Here is a 17,660-nt window from a genome sequence, read left to right on the forward strand (position 1 = left end):
TGATTGCATCGACTCATTTACTCAAATACAATCCCTCACACTAAGAAGCTTGTAGCGACAGTGGAGAGGAAAAACTCCCTTTTAACAGGCAGAAACCTCCAGCAGAACCAGGCTCAGTGTGAGCGGCCATCTGCCGAGGCCGACTGGGGTTGAAGGAGACAGAAGCAGAGACACAAAAAGCAGCTGCAAAAGGCGGCCCCGTCCAGGAAAGACACAGCCAGTCAGACGAGCTCCGAGCCAGCTCCCATGTCAGGGGACGAAGAGAGCACATCCACCCAATCTATAAACAAGGGTGTTGATGGAAGCAGCACAGCTGATGTTTCTTTCCAGGATAAAGTCACAGCCAAACAGGAACAGACGAGGCAAAGCTACTCTGAGGAAAAGCAGAGAGAGCAGAACGTTAGAGATTGAACTAACAGATTCTGCAGAATAGGAGAACAGAGAGAGAATGAAGCAGAATGATGAAATGGGGGTCCCTATGTCCTCCAGAAGTCTAAGCCTATAGCAGCATAACTATAGAGATAGCTCAGGATAACCTTTTAAAGGTCCTTTACACAGTGTTAATCAGATCAAGGTGTGGGCTTTCACTAACCTGACTCCGCCAGATGGATTTGCTGGATTTGCTCCGCATATCCATCTGGAAACCTTCCGTTGAAGTAATTTTAGGAAGGGGCGAAAATACTGGTTAGCTGATTGGCCTATGTTGGTGATAGACGGGCCAAATAAACCAATCAGATCAAAGAAGCATATGGCGTACTAACAGAACAACGACGAATAGGAGCCAATTGATAGATCAAACTCTTGCCGAAACCAGTCGGGAGAAGAGCAAAAACATCTTTTCGTCTGAGAAAAGCCTCCAGAGCAGTGTTTTGCTCTTCTTTCAGTGAAGAAATACTCTGTAATTCCGATAAAACTTGCCACGCTAACGCTAGTTTCATTGGCTGAAGCCGCCATGTTCTTTAGACTGAACTGTCGCGCTTCTCGTTGCGCCACACCTCAACCCGCCTCAAAGCCAACGCTGATTGGACGTTCGTTTGGTGAACTGCTCCAAATTTTCTTTAACGGAGAGTCTCCAGACTGATCTGCGAGTGAAACCTTGAAAGCTCGCGAGATCAGGATGGTCTCACGAGGCTAGGACAGTGGGCCCTGAGGTCAGAGCTTGGAAACCACAGCTCTAGTGGGCAGTGGAAGCATTTCAGCACTGACAGAAACTCCCTCTCAGCGGATGTAATCAATATTCAGATGGATCAAATGTTAATCACCTGGATTCTATAGTTTTCTTTTGTTTCAGAGTCACGTTTGTCCTTGTATTCTGCATTTTCCTTCCTCCTTGAGTGTCTCTCTGCAACTGTAAACCAGAGTCACTCTGCCTGTTTTTTTTCTGGTGAAAAGAAATCATTTCAAATGGAAAACTTTCCCAGTTTTAGCTTTTACTAAGCTTTGCGTGAATTTGATGAAATGCATCTTTTTTTTTATATATACAGTCTGGAAAAGTTTAGAAAGAGCCTTATACCTCTTTCCAAACAGATGAGTAATAAAAAGGACTTCTGTAAAGAGTTTGCCGTCGTCTTTCCTTCTTGGCTTTGTGTTAACACACACCTGTTTGCCTCGGAGCAGCAAACTGCCACAGCTCCTGCTTTTATACAGATGATCACACTTTCTGACGATGACTTAATGAAAACTTGCACACGCTGATGCAACTTTTCTGCTTTTCTCACTTAAATTCCTTGCGGTGTCCTTTTCGTTTGAATTTATCTCGTAACTTTTCCGTTTGGGTTCATATTTCAGAATAAAAGTCTTTTTGAAAGCTTGATTGTTTTCAAACGAGCTTAGATTTATGTTTGGCTGATGCATAAAAATCCTAAAGACAAAATGAGGTGTTCTTACTTTTTCCCATGCCTGTTGACATTTAAAAGCTGGTTATATATTGCAGGCAAAATCTTTTTTTTTTTTTTCTCTGAACCATTTTTTTTTAGGGTTGTTTATTTTTAGTGATTTGTGTCGGCCCTGTGAGGCGCAGTGTTTCAGGCGAAATGAGTTGTGTTCCAGCAGAGGGAGTGACTGCTGTGTTTTTTTAACCTCCAGCTTCCATCCTGGCTCGGAACGTGTCCACGCGCTCCTGTCCCCCACGCACCAGCCCCCCCTCAGATCTGGAGGAAGAGGATGAGGGGAGCAATGACCGCGGGTCGGTAACCGTCCTGCTAGTGTTTATTCACTCCTCCTGCCTCTCTGCCTCTTCTATTCAGAGGATCATTTACAGCCAACAAACGTTCGCTTTGTGTTTTAAAGTGTCGGTTCTGACATTAGGCTGGAAGTTTCATTGTTTTAAAGAAGCGGCGGACAATGTCCAACATGATTTGTCTTTGCATTTTGCAGAGAACGTAAAACGGTGGGGATGAAGTTGGGAAAGAAGAAGCCAAGGAGACGACACACTGATGTAAGTCACTCTGGATATAATCAGGCAGCAGGTTTTATGTCATGAAATAAGTGTTCTGGTTTGACACGGCCGTCCTTCATCTGAATAAGTCAGGCAATGAACGCTCCATCTGCTGTCTGCAGGATCCCAGCAAGGAGTGCTTCAGCCTCAAGTTTGACCTCAACGTTGACATCAACACTGAAATCGTACCTGCTATGAAAAAGAAAACACTGAGGTGAGATAGTAGGAAGATGTAGAATCTCCAGGGAAACTTGAAGAACCGTGTTTGGAAAAAAACGTTTTGTTTCCTGTGTCGTCAGAGAGGTTTTAGGTCCGGTGTTTGAGAGGAACGGCATCGAGCTGTCTCGGGTCGACCTGTTCCTGGATCAGTCCAATACTCCGCTGTCCCTCCACTTCGAGGCTTATCGCTTTGGAGGACACTACCTCAAAGTGAAAGGTAAACACAACATGAAGCACAATCATTAACAGTCAGTTTTCTGTCTGAACCGCTGGACTTCTGTCCAGAGGTAAGTTACAAAAAGGAGTTTAAGGAAACATTGTAAACTGATTTTTTTACTGATTAATTAGTAAAAATTTTATTTGGTGAATCCATTTTCCTGATCCTCCCAAAGAAGAGAGATTTGTTTCTGTTTTTTTTATGTTTTATTTATTTACCCTACCAGTTTTTTTTTTATATTTACAGATTATTTTGATGGGAACTCTGATAAATTAGTCAAAACTAAGTTTTTTGTTATTTTTTTTGTTTGTTTGTTCTTTTTAACATTCAGACTCTAGTAGCTTATGGTTTTAAACTGTGCTTGCAAGTCTTTATACTAAGTTGGGTTTTGATCCTCTTTTTCTGATGAGTAAAAACAAAAATCTCCAACCCTTTTTAGGGCAAGTTACTGTTTTTGATCATTGCATACCCATTACAGAGCCCCCACCCTCACTGGAAAAAATTGAAGTCTATATGAGTCATTTTTTCTTAAAATAAGTGCATTTATTTGTTAATTGAGAAGATAAAAGAGACATTTTACCAATGGAACCAGACAATTTATATTTAAAATAAGAAAACACAAGTGCGTTGTCTTATTTTAAGTGCATTTTATCTTTATAACCCTTTTTTAAGAGTAAAAATACTCATTCCATTGGCAAATCATCTCCTTTACCTACTCAAATTAAGGATAAATACACTTGATTTAAGAAATTTTTACTTATTTCTAGATCTTTTTTGCAGTGCTTTGCTCAATGCTGGGAAAATGATCTAGAAATAAGTACAAATTTCTTAAAATAAGGGTATTTACCCTTATTTTGAGTAGGTAAATGAGATGATTTGCCAATAGAATTAGTATTTTTACCCTTAAAATAAGATATATAGATAAAATTCCCTTGAAATAAGACAATGCAATTGGGTTTTCCTATTTTAAATGTAAATTCTCTTGTTCCATTGGCAAAATGTCTCTTTTAGCTTCTTAACTCAAGAATAAATGCACTTATTTTAAGAAAAAAATGACTTATCTAGATATGGATTTTTTTTCTAGTGAATGCTGCTGCATTGACATACATGTTATTTGGGCATTTGACCGATTAGATGAGCCCTTGAGTGATATATTACCTACTGTAAAAAGCTAAATGAAAAGTTAAAAAGTAAATATAAGAGTTAATAAGCAAAGTTAAAAAAGTAAAAAATATTAATTGTCTCTATCAGCATTCATGGTCTAAGGTTATGTTGTTACAAAAAAATGTTTTTCTTTCCCTAAGTGTTTTTCATGACTTTTCTTTTATAGAAGCACTTTTGTTATTTAATATATTAGGGCAAGTGACTGTTTCTTATTACATTGACCTTGATTTATGCCATCAAAAATACATATTTTTGAACATTACCAAACTAATTAGTTCTTGTTCTGTCCTCTAATAACGCTCTTGGCCTGACATTTTAATTTTCAAAGTATTTCACTGTTTGCCCTTCAGATAGTTGAAGGAGTTACCCACAAATTTAACTCCTCCAGGCCAGTAGGTGGGGCTGTCCCCGCCTCTCATTCCAACCTTCACTTGTACTGTTTACCGGCTGGTTGGCAGGTCCTAATGCTAATCTTTGGTTAGCATTAGCAAAAAATGTTACTTTGCCATCTTAAGCTAAAATCTTCTCACGGTTTTTTAGCCACTTTATTAAATAAACACCAATACTAAAAGCCTGACTGGTGCTAACCTCCTTTTTGCTTCTTTTACGATTTATATATATATATATATTTTTTTTTTGTCCTGAATCGGAGAAATGTAAAAAGACGACTACTAGCATTAGGCAACACCTGGGCTCTGTCTCCCATGATTTTAACCAACTAAACAGAATCCTTTTGTTTCCATGCTTTAGACCTTTTAAAATGTATCTATTAAATTATATATATATATATATATATATATATATATATATATATATATATATATATATATATATATATATATATATATATATATATATATATATATATATATATATATATATATATATATATAAAGTAAAATCAATACTTTCATTCTGTTCCACTCCAGACTTTTTGTGGCTGTGTAGCTCTGACCTTTAAATATTTTTTTTGTCTACATTTACTTATCTAAGTTTTATAAATTTCAAAATGACGCATATCAAAGTTGATTTAGAAGCAAAAAAAATTATAAAATGAAATAAAAATTTGGCAGTGAAACTCTCCCTTACCGCTCCTCCTCATCATTAACCTTCATCAGCTTCGGGTTTATCCGTAGTTCTGGAAAATCCAGATAAACACTAAACTTAAAAAAATATTCTCTTTCAAAATGTCCTGAATAGACCTTACGACTGTTCCCGTTTCCAATCTTTGATACGGTATTTAAAGGAAGTCTGTATATTTATTTCTTTAATTTATTTTCTTAAAGACAGAGAGGTTTTGGGAAAAGTCCTCCTGCCACCCTCTTTGAAGTCCATCTGCAATTCATAAACCGCTTTTAAACATCCACTTCATAGTCTTATATTTCATTTTTTTACCTTAACAGTGTCACAAATGACAAACTGCTTCCTGGAATAAAATGTATAAGACTATAAAGTCCAGATTCTATAAAAAAATTTTTTTAACCTGGTGCCGAATCAGATCCAACTCAAATTATTCACAAATTTTGCAACATAGAGATAATTAAACCAACCAAAGGGAAAGTTTTAATGCTAAAATGTCCAGAATGTGTTAACATAAAAACATTTCAGTTTTAAAATGAAGGATTCTTAAAAAGGAGAAAAGTTATTCATCATCAACCAAAAACTTTCCTTTCATATTTCTAATTGTATCCCTTTTAAAATATAATAATCTTATTTAATTATTCCTTTGATTCTCTGTAGCCTCTGTTGCCTTTATGCTGCTGCAGTGCTTTTCTTTTTCTTCTCATAGAATAGAATAGAAAATCCATTTATTGTCCCACTGTGTGGAAATGATGGCGTTTACATCGACATCTCTCTGAATTGTAATTATTGCAGCAGCTTCAGGAAACCAAAAAAACTGCTGAAAGGTTAAAGTCGGGCTGTTTCTTCTCTGATTGGTTCTTTAAAAAAAGGAATCCGCTGCGATCAATATGGTGCTGATGTGAATTATATTCACATTAAAGCAATAAACAACATAGGATAACGTATCTAAAATATAACTTGTCAAACGTAGATTACAGCGATTTGTATAGCGGTCAACAATAAATACAGTGACCCATTTTTTACCAATGACACTTCCATAGGTGAGTAATATATCTAATTACAAAACTCCTCCCAGATCTAGTTGATCCATTCCCCTACAAACAAACAATTAAAAAAATAACAGCTAAACTAACACCAAAGCATCTTTAATTCATGGCTCCTACAATAATGCAACTGAAATGTGGTGTATAAATAAATTATACAGGAATTATATTTATTAAAACCAGCTGCTGTAAACGGCTTATAATCATTGCCTCACATGTGATACATGGAGAAATTGATGGATTATTTTTAATGCATTTATTCCTTTTTATCAGTATAGGTCCAGATCTGCGCATTAAAATGTTTGCACATCTAAAGTTAAAAATATCTATTTTAAGAAAGGCTTCTTGATTTGTACTTAATTTGATCATATATCAGCTCAAAAATAAAGTATTAATGAATATTTAAAACTGCCAACTATGCAGAGTTTTGTGTTCCTTAACGGAATCAAAGGCAGTTTAATAAAAGAATATGAGAAAAAGAGGTAAAGAGTGAAATGAGTTGATTATTTCTCAGCCAATATCAAATACAAAATAATAAAATAGACTGATTTAACAAGTTGAATGCAGAAAAAAAAATGGGCTAGAATTAGTCAAAAACTTCAAAGCAGTATCCCATAATAATTTGATAGAAAAGAGATGCATTTAGTGAATTTAAAGGCTACTTTAGATTTTCTTTCTGGTTTGTTTTGTTTCTTTAAATGGCTGAGAAAGTCAAACTAAGAAAGTTTATTTATTTTCAGAGGCTTAAAGGGAGCTGCCTTTTTTATGTATGACAAAGCAGCTGTCAAAGCTGGAAAGTTCCGCTCTTCTGCCAGATTATGACATACTGTAGGGTTTTTATTTTTTGTCACATAGAAGGTTGCACACCTCGGCAGTCACCGTTTCTCCTCCTGTGTTTTTTATTGTATATTTTTACATCCTTTTTTTTTTTTTTTCATACATCTAGCGCGTCCCGGTGATGAGGTGAAGGTGGCGCAGGGTGTGAAAGACTTCCGATCCCACAGCCTGCCCATCATGAAGCCCCCTGACGGTCAGAGCCCCTACATCCTCACCCCGACCAAAGAGAAGGTGGCGCATGAATCTCTGGGACGCCGGGAGAGCATCGATCTGTTGGTGAGTCGCTGCTCGCCACGTCTGAAGCTACCTTCTCTTTTCTCAGCTCTGAGCCCAAACTCAGACTCTCCCAAAGAACTTTTTCCCTGATTTTCCATAACTTCATTTTTTTCTTCCTATAAAACTCCAGACCTGTTTAGTTTCTCGTTTTGATCCCGTCATGACCTCATAGTTTCCCAGCTGTGCAGATGTATTTGGAGAATTGATGTGTGGCTTTTATTTTGGACTTCTGTTTGTGCGTGGATGAGCGTACCGGGCTTTTTTTTTTTTTTTTTTTTTTCATTGTTGCTTGATGTAATGATTAGTTTACTCTGGAAGGCTCAATGGTACTTCCACTTCCTGTGGCTGCAGGAAGCGGCTGCTCTGTAAGTGATGAGCGATACTAAGAGGCTAACCTCTTGATCTATTTGGCTGCAGAACATGAAGGCTGGAAATGAGGCAGGATGCCAAATGGTTCAAGCCGTGTCATGTAAGGACACCAAGCGTAAACCCTCCAGCTGTTTTAATTGTTTAAAAGAAAAAATAGATTTTAGCACTGAGGAAAAAAAAAATCCGCTTCACTTTCAAAGAACTTTATTCTATAAGTTAAAATGATTTGCAGTTGGCATTGGTGACTCTTCTTTTTTCAGACTTTAAAGTTGTAGGGAAATCATAATTAAATGTCAAACCATTCTGGATTAAACATTTATATAACTATACTCTTTATTAGATTACAACAGATTTACTGTTCCAAAATAAAAAAATAAAAAAATCTGTGTCTTAATATCTGTGTTGTTTTTTTTCTGTTATCTTCTGCAGGCCAGTTAGTTATACGTCAGCTTGTACACCTTAATTCGGCCAATCGTATATCAACTGTCATCTGTCAATCAAATTTTTTAGGTCATAGCATCTTGATTCATATGTCGCAGCTAATATACGCAACGGTTGAAATAAGAATAATTTCCGTTCCCATTGAGTTCTGTCCCAGTGTTCACGGGGATGGACGTCTGTGTCTTCAGCAGGCGTAGAGCTAACAGAACTGGCAGCGTTGCGAGGCAAGGGCTCAAACATGTACGGCTGGAAGCCTTCTACACCAAACCAAGCTTCTGCCGCCCTGGCGTCCTCTTCCACAACATCTTCGTCCCCGCTTTCCTCCTCTAAATAAAAAATGGATGACGGAGGAGACTCATCCACGACCTCCGACACTAAACTCTCCTCCTCTTGCATGTTTCCTCTGTCCATAGCGTTCCTTGACAGCGTCGTTTCCAAGTCACCAATTTAGTGCTACTCGGTCCCAATGGAATTTCCCATTGGGAACCTGCTAGCACTAAGTTGCTAACTGGTTAGCAAGATGCTTCCGATAAACCGGACACAATCAAACATGCTTCCGCCACAACAATCCCGCCCCCTTGATAAACGACCAATCACATTCACTTTATTCACTGCTGTAAAGTCGTGCACCACTGGGAAAATTCAGAACTGCAACGATTGGAACAGCCGCTACAACTTTAACCCCACACAGCTTCCCGTGCGCCGTACATTGACAACCCACTTCTCCCCTATAGGAAGGGTTAAATGCAAAGGGTTAATTTCGTTGCTCTGTACTTGTGACAATGCAATGACAATAAAGGCTGGAAAAATCAATTAAGTGGGCGAGCCCCTCGCCTTCCTCTTGTTTTGCTCATGTAGATATGCCTTTCTCCAACTGTGCTGACAAAGAATGACCAAATATGCAAGGATTTCATCGAGCGACTTCCAGGACAGACAGTGATCTTTGGTTAGCATTAGCAAAAATGTCATACCTGCCCAGAATGAAAGCTGCGATCTTCTCAAGTCTTCTGCGCCATTTTGCTTAAAGTCTGCAGCAACGCTAAATGCCTGACTAATGTTTCCCCTCACTTGCTTCTTTGTTGTTTGTTTTTTTTTTTTTTTTGCTTAAATCGGACAAATATAATGCAGAGAGGAAGCCTTTTTCAAGCGTTTCCTTATGTGTCGGTGTTTGCATCCGGTTGTAAATATTTATACATTTTGGACCAACATTTAAAAAAAAGTCATTTATATACAAAGTGATCCACTTAAAAATGTAGACTATTTTTTATTAGTTTTCCCTTTTATAATCTAGTTTTATCTCCTGCAGCCCAACCCTGCCTCAGTTTTTTCCTAAAACACTGCTACAAATAAGGGGAGTGGTGGCCTAGTTGTTAGATCATTTGGAATCCAGAGGTTCTAGGTTCAAGCCCCACTCCCACAGACTGCCACTCTGGGTCCATAAGCAAAGCCCCTTAACCCCACACTGCTCCGGCCGTCTGCTGCACAATGGCAGCCCACTGTTCCCAAAGGGGATGGGTTAAATACAGAGAATTTCATTGCTCTGTACTTGTGACAGTGTAATGACAATAAAAGCTGGGGAAAAAATATATACATATTTATATATATATATATATATATATATATATATATATATATATATATATATATATATATATATATATATATATATATATATATATATATATATTATTGTACCTGTGGTTGTTAACTTCACACTTCCCTCCTGCTTGTCTCACCTTCATCTTAATCAAGCCTGTAAACTGACCTTTTAAAAGCTTAAAAATGTTGTCAATCACCTTTTCCTAAAGCCATCTATACACAGGTGAGCTGGGGTTTTTTTTTGCATTCACGTGTTAAAGCTGTAGAACAGATGTCTGGCGCTCGGGGCAAACAGGTGGAGGCTCGGTAAACGCACTTCCCTGCCTTCTGTGGAGGCAAATGGTCAAGGTTTAGTCACTGGGCTGAGACGTAAGCACTGGCAGTTACCAAGGAAAAGTTTAGTTTAGTCATTGTGTGTCTCGTGTTAATTTGTCTCATCAAAGAACGTGTAGTGATTTGGATTAAAGAAAGCGTGCATGTGAGGACTTGTCAGTGTGGAGAGATTGTTCCAGTTTATCCCACAGGGTGGCAGTAATGGTCCTCCTCTGATAATCTGAAGCAGACTGCTTTTGATCTGGCAGCAAACCCTCAGCTCCCCCTTCTTAGTTTGTGGTGAGGCTAATTGCATAATTAAATTTATCTTGAGGAAAAATGCTCAGACATAGAACATAATGCAAGGAACCAAAGTGCCATAAACATTCAAATCAACTGGTTGCTGGTAAAAGCAGAATTTAATGGATTTGATTAATGATAGCGTGCAAATAAATATTTAAACTTCAACTAAAGCAACAAAAATGAACCCAGAATGAAATTTAATACTTTTTAATCACTGTTAAGTAAAACTAAAAACTGCTTCTCTGGATTTTAACCTAAATAAATCTATCTATCTATCTATCTATCTATCTATCTATCTATCTATCTATCTAGAGAGAATTTTTAAATGATAACTTCTGAAAAATCTTTATTTTTTTCCTTTATTTTTGCTATCATTTCAAATTTTGATTATGAAGTTTTGGTCTTAATTTAACGATAAGAGAAACTGTAACATTTCCATTTCTTAAAGTGCAACAGTGATCAAATGTAAACAGCCAAAAAAAAAGAAAGAAATGCACGCCATAGACTATTATAATTAGTATTATAATAGAAATACACTTACTGGAAACTCTATTCTGTCCAGCATCATTGCTGCTATTTGGCTAAACTCTCTCATCTCCAGAACCGCCTTTATCACCTTTGGCTTAGATTCTGCGAGGTGTCGGAAACATTCCTCACAGCTTTTTGTTCCATAAAACCTGATCATAGACGTCTGTGATTAGAAATTTCACAAACTTCCAGGAAAAAAAACAACAGAAAAGAAGTTTTGAAATACAGCCTGTTTGGCGCCATCAAACTTTTCATGTCGAAAATCATTTGAATTCCAGCTTATTTTCCAGTCTGATGCTTCGTTAACCTTCAGCAGGTCGTCTCCACCTTACTGAGAAACCTAAATGCATCGATCTGCTGCTGCTGCTGCGTAGTTTGACCGTCTGTTAACAATCAGGTTATTATTAGCTGATATTTTGAAGCTTTGTTTTTTCTTGTATTAAATTCTTCTTTTGTAAACAATAAAAAAATGCTTTAGTGTTTTAAACATCTTCCCCTAAACTACACCCTGTCTGGACAAAACGCAGCCATACCTTTAGGTTTACTGTGTTCATCTATTATTCGATCTTACCTAGTTTTATACAAAATTTTATCCATTTCTAATTTGATAAAATTTTTGCTTTAAAATCTCTAAAAAGGGAAAAAGAATCATTAAATCAGGTGTTTAAACAAATGGGATCAGCAGATCTCAATTTTCTTTTTCTATTACCGTTGTTGGTTTTACAGTTTTGACCAGCAGGGGTCACTGTTTGCTACTTATTTACAGCTTGTTCTGATCCATGTGTATCTGCCTCACCTAGCTGTGCCAGGCTTTTTTTTCTTTTCTTGCATAGACGTTCCAGTTTATAGTCTCTGGCTGTGATCTGATTGGCTGCAGTTGGTTCAGATTATTTTATAACAAACACCAAGCCCTCTGATTGGTCAAAGCTACAGTACAAAGTGCTGCTGTGCCTTTGCTCCACCATGGATAAATAATCCATCTTTTTACAGTGTCTTTGCTGTAGCAGATCATTCTTAATCGGCACATAAAACGAATTAACAGCATCTCCACCCTCTGCAATCTGACGCCACGGTAAACCGTCGTCCGTCGCATTCATCAGGCAAAAGGTTAATGTGACCAGCTAAGCATGGCAGAGGGAGAGGTAGAGACTTGGTTCTTCAGAAATGTGAGACGTCAGTAAAATGTCTCAAGTTAAAGTCATTAACTCTAATTACGCTGTCGGTTCACACTGTTTGAACTAAAGCACATATTTAGCAGGTCTGCATCAGTGACCTGTAGTTTCACAGGCCCTGATTTATGCCAATAAAAACTCTGCACCTCTAAGCAGAAATTCATCAGAAATGACAGGATATGTTTTAGTATAACGCACCAAAACACTTTGAACATTCCTGCAGAGTACATGTATTCAGATGCTGTGCAAAAATTTAGAAATGTCCTTTTTTTCTTGAAATTAGTTTTTTTTTTTTTTTACTTTCAGCAGGTAAGAAAAATAAATTGTCAAAATTGTTTGTACAGTATTTCGATTTGTAAAAACATTTATTTCATTGTCAGATCAACTTACACTATATTGCCAAAAGTATTTGCTCACCCATCCAAATTATTGGAATCAGGTGTTCCAATCACTTCCATGGCCACAGGTGTATAAATTCAAGCACCTAGGCATGCAGACTGTTTTTACAAACATTTGTGAAAGAATGGGTCGCTCTCAGGAGCTCAGTGAATTCCAGCGTGGAACTGTGATAGGATGCCACCTGTGCAACAAATCCAGTCGTGAAATTTCCTCGCTCCTAAATATTCCACAGTCAACTGTCAGCTGTATTATAAGAAAATGGAAGTGTTTGGGAACGACAGCAACTCAGCCACGAAGTGGTAGGCCACGTAAACTGACGGAGCGGGGTCAGCGGATGCTGACGCGCATAGTGCGAAGAGGTCGCCAACTTTCTGCAGAGTCAATCACTACAGACCTCCAAACTTCATGTGGCCTTCAGATTAGCTCAAGAACAGTGCGCAGAGAGCTTCATGGAATGGGTTTCCATGGTCGAGCAGCTGCATCCAAGCCATACATCACCAAGTGCAATGCAAAGCGTCGGATGCGGTGGTGTAAAGCACGCCGCCACTGGACTCTAGAGCAGTGGAGACGCGTTCTCTGGAGTGACGAATCGCGCTTCTCCATCTGGCAATCTGATGGACGGGTCTGGGTTTGGCGGTTGCCAGGAGAACGGTACTTGTCTGACTGCATTGTGCCAAGTGTAAAGTTTGGTGGAGGGGGGATTATGGTGTGGGGTTGTTTTTCAGGAGCTGGGCTTGGCCCCTTAGTTCCAGTGAAAGGAACTCTGAATGCTTCAGCATACCAAGACATTTTGGACAATTCCATGCTCCCAACTTTGTGGGAACAGTTTGGAGCTGGCCCCTTCCTCTTCCAACATGACTGTGCACCAGTGCACAAAGCAAGGTCCATAAAGACATGGATGACAGAGTCTGGTGTGGATGAACTTGACTGGCCTGCACAGAGTCCTGACCTCAACCCGATAGAACACCTTTGGGATGAATTAGAGCGGAGACTGAGAGCCAGGCCTTCTCGTCCAACATCAGTGTGCGACCTCACAAATGCGCTTCTGGAAGAATGGTCAAAAATTCCCATAAACACACTCCTAAACCTTGTGGACAGCCTTCCCAGAAGAGTTGAAGCTGTTCTAGCTGCAAAGGGTGGACCGACGTCATATTGAACCCTATGGATTAGGAACGGGATGTCACTTAAGCTCATATGTGAGTCAAGGCAGGTGAGCAAATACTTTTGGCAATATAGTGTATATTGACTTATACTATTCAAATCAATTCAGTTTATTTCTATAGAGCCAATTCACAACACATTTCATCTCAAGGCACTTTACAGTTCCCCAGATCATCCAGTCAAACTGATTCAAAGTTTTCTGTCTAAGGAAAACCAGTTGATTGCATCGACTCGAATGCAATCCCTCACACTAAGCATGCTTGTAGCGACAGTGGAGAGGAAAAACTCCCTTTTAACAGGAAGAAACCTCCAGCAGAACCAGGCTCAGTGTGAGCGGCCATCTGCTGAGGCCGACTGGGGTTCAAGGAGACAGAAGCAGAGATACAAAATCAGCTGTAAAAGGCGGCCCGGTCCAGGAAAGACACAGCCGGGCAGACAAGCTCCTAGAGAAGCAGAGAAACAGGACTACACTGAAAAACAGGCCAGTCTCCACTATCTATAAACAAAGGTGTTGATGGCAGCAGCACAGCTGATATTTCTCTCCAGGATGGAGTCACAGGCAAATAGGAACAGATGAGGTGAAGCTACTATGAGAAAAAGCAGAGAGAGCAGAACGTTAGAGATTGAACTAACAGATTCTGCAGAGTGGGAGAATAGAGATAGAATGAAGCAGAATGATGAAAAAGGGGTCCCTATGTCCTCCAGCAGTCTAAGCCTATAGCAGCAGAACTATAGAGATGGTAACTGGTAGTTGGTTCCACAGGAGAGGAGCCTGATAACTAAAAGATCTGCCTCCCATTCTACTTGTAGAAATTCTAGGAACCACAAGTAAACCTGCAGATTGAGATCGAAGTGATACTATGAAATATTAACTTATTTTAGATGTTTTTTTTTTTGCAGTGTAAAAACAATCTCCATTGATCGCCTTGCTGTTTGATGCTGTACAAACCCTTTTTTAAAAAAATAATTTTGGACCTTTTTGCAGTTTTCCGGCAGAAGCAAGTTATTTTAAGATATTTTTCTCCATGTTTCGTATTTAAAATGATTCGTACATCATCCTCTAACAAAATTCCCAGAAAGACAAACACGTCTACAATAATCTTTAATAGTTGATCATCACAGGAGTTTTATTCGGCATTAGCTTCATGCTAAAAAGGTGGAGTATTTGCTGCTAATTGATCAAACTTAGTTATTGTTTTTTTTAGAAAACTGGGACAAGCTTGTTGGGTTGTTGTTGTTTTTTTTTTGGTTCCTTTATTTTATTTAGCAGTAAACTCTGTTCCTTATTGCCCGGCCGGGTTTAATACAAATTAAATTGTTTCTCAATGTATTTATTGCCGCCGTTGTAAATGTTGGCAAGTTTATGGAGATGATCAGTTTTCTTATTTCTAAAGATTGACACATATCTTATTTGCTTTGAGGAAATGTTCTCTTGTCTTTTCCGTTTTAAATGGAGGTTTGACCCCATAACCAATCAAAAAATCTAAATATAGACCAGATTATAAAAGTTGCATTTACTGTATTTTGTATACCTTTCATAGCATTTCATTACTTTATATTACAAGCTTTTTATATTGCATATATATATATTTAATGTGTTTTATGTAATACTTCATACCATATTTTCTATGCTTTATATAGTATTTTAGATACTGTGTTTTATGTACTTTATATACAATTTATCTACTGTTTTTATTTGCGTTTCTTATTTACACCACATTTTATATCCTTTAAGTACTATTTTCTACCGTTATTTAGATACTTTATATACCTTTTTTTTTACTCTATTATATATTTTACATTCTATTTTTATACTATAATTTATATACTTTACAAACTATTTTATACTGTATTTTATAGAACCTGCTGAAATTAGTTTCTAAAAATTACAATAAATCAAAATCTAAATATATAATTAAAAGCTGGATTTTTCAAGATTGTTAAGTTTTAGATTAAGCTTCTGCTAAATAAATAAAAAGATGTATTTTACATAAATTTATGATTGAGGCCTGTTGTTGAGGGTGGTGTTCCTTTATCTTCCTTGTTCAAACGAACTGAAACCGAGACCCGATTATAGTTGTCATAAAGATATCTTGGTCGTCTAGAAGCAGGGATAGTCGGAGAGCGTGTGCAGTACATTGATCCTTGCTCTCTGTCCGTTGGCGGCTGTCATAAAATTCACATTTTATAGTTGCCATGGTGCAGTTAACCAAAACATGAGTGGCTTCTGCTTCGGTCTCTCATCTGACAGGGTGGTGTCTGTAAACTCACTGCGAGATTATTTGATCCACAGATACAAATCACGCTTATTAGGCTCACATTACGGGTTCAGTTGGAGGCTTTCGGGTTTCCCAGGAGCAGATCTGTCATTTAATGACTCCTCCATATGTGTGTCGGGGTTCAGGCCCGGCAATAAATCACTTTCCCCTCTCAATGGCGGAAGTATGCATGCTCTTTTACCCCCTTAGAACTTGTCGGTACCAGTTGAACCCCTGCAAAAACGTCTTTGTACTTTTGATCAGGAAGATTTTAAACTCCTCTCAGGTCAGTCCAGAAGCTACATTTATTGAATGAAAGTAGAAGAAGAAAAAGATGTAGACTCCCTTATTCATTCACTCTACTAAAATCAGTTCAGGTCTGGACTTGGACCGGACCATTAAAACACTTTATCCTTTTTCAACAAATGTAGATATATAGCTTTGAGATCATTGTTATATTGATACTTAGGTCTGCCTAACCTTTAGCAATTCAACCAATTCAATTCTCAATTCAATTAAGTGTATTTCCATAGCTCAAATTCACAACATATGTCATCTCATTTCTTTACCAATCTGGCTGTTTGATCTGATTGAATTCTCTCCACTATCTTAAAGGAATAGTACACCAAAAACATGATTAGCCTTCATTTTCTACTCACCCCCATGCTGAATAACACTCTGGAGTACTTTTTTGATATCTCAAATGCATCTGGAGATCTGGGAGGCTTCTTGCTGTCTGCTGACATTCTAATAATGGAGGTTTATGGCGCCCGAGGCAGAAAGGTCCATAAAAGTCCACAAAAAACGTGTCAATATTCCTCCATACTGCTCGTCCAATGTATTCCAAGTGTCCTGAGTGGGTAGCGTCCATAATTTACTCGAAACGAAGTCATTTCGAATGTTTTTAGAGCATAAACAGTAGTGTATAGGATTTCCTAAAAGCGCGCGCCTGCGCGTTCACGACGCTACGGAAGCTGGCAGACCAAACCAGATGAAAGTGCGCATTCAGCGTCTGCTCTGCCGATAATGCAAGCGTAGAAGAAGAAATGTGCTGTTTACAACGAAAGAAAAATGTCTGAGGACTTCAGTGTTGAGGAAGAGCATGAGTTCTTTGCCGAGCTGAATGCGCACTTTCATCCGGTTTGGTCTGCCGCGGTTTCCGTAGCGTCGTGAACTCGCAGGCGCGCGCTTTCAGGAAATCCTATACACTACTGTTTATGCTCTAAAAACATTCTAAATGACTTCGTTTCGAGTAAATTCTGGATGCTACCCACTCAGGACACTTGGAATACATTGGACGAGCAGTATGGAGGAATATTGACACTTTTTTTGTGGACTTTTATGGACCTTTCTGTCTCGGGCCCCATAGACCTCCATTATTTGAATATCAGCAGACAGCAAGAAGCCTCCCAGATCTCCAGATGCATTTGAGATATCAAAAAAGTACTCCAGAGTGTTGTTCAGCATGGGGGTGAGTAGAAAATGAAGGCTAATCATGTTTTGGGTGTACTATTCCTTTAATAAAAACCAACTGATGACATTCAGTCATTGAATTTGCAGGATTTGCCCCTTCTGAATGAGCATGTAGAAACAGTAGACATTTCCTTAACCCTGTAATGCCAAAAGTATCATATTTGATAAGGAGATGGAAGCAGACATAAAAGAGCACCATAGAAGCACTGATCCATAAATACTGTATATATTAGGAAAGGTAACGGTTCTGTCAGGGAAAGAAACAGTTAAACAGATTAATTCTGGGTTACTTTTCAAGGATAAAAGGAGCACATTGTCGCAATATCTGATCCCCTACCGATGTCTAGGAGAGAAAAAGGATCTATAAAC

General features: G+C 38.3%; 1 protein-coding gene across 4 annotated transcripts in view; it reads left to right on the forward strand.

The window, feature by feature from the left end:
* The window catches only part of plekhg5b (pleckstrin homology domain containing, family G (with RhoGef domain) member 5b), a 162,927-nt gene that overhangs the window by 112,902 nt on the left and 32,365 nt on the right, over positions 1-17,660 (forward strand). For all 4 annotated transcript variants that reach the window (XM_038309253.1, XM_038309252.1, XM_038309254.1 and 1 more), the window contains 5 exons: positions 2,086-2,185; positions 2,377-2,437; positions 2,560-2,651; positions 2,737-2,873; positions 7,110-7,276. In XM_038309253.1, the coding sequence (XP_038165181.1) occupies positions 2,086-2,185; positions 2,377-2,437; positions 2,560-2,651; positions 2,737-2,873; positions 7,110-7,276 (557 nt within the window). The remainder of the gene's footprint in view (positions 1-2,085; positions 2,186-2,376; positions 2,438-2,559; positions 2,652-2,736; positions 2,874-7,109; positions 7,277-17,660) is intronic.

Source organism: Cyprinodon tularosa, unplaced genomic scaffold (assembly GCF_016077235.1).
Source record: "Cyprinodon tularosa strain WSP-4 unplaced genomic scaffold, ASM1607723v1 ctg66, whole genome shotgun sequence".
Lineage (NCBI taxonomy): Eukaryota > Metazoa > Chordata > Actinopteri > Cyprinodontiformes > Cyprinodontidae > Cyprinodon > Cyprinodon tularosa.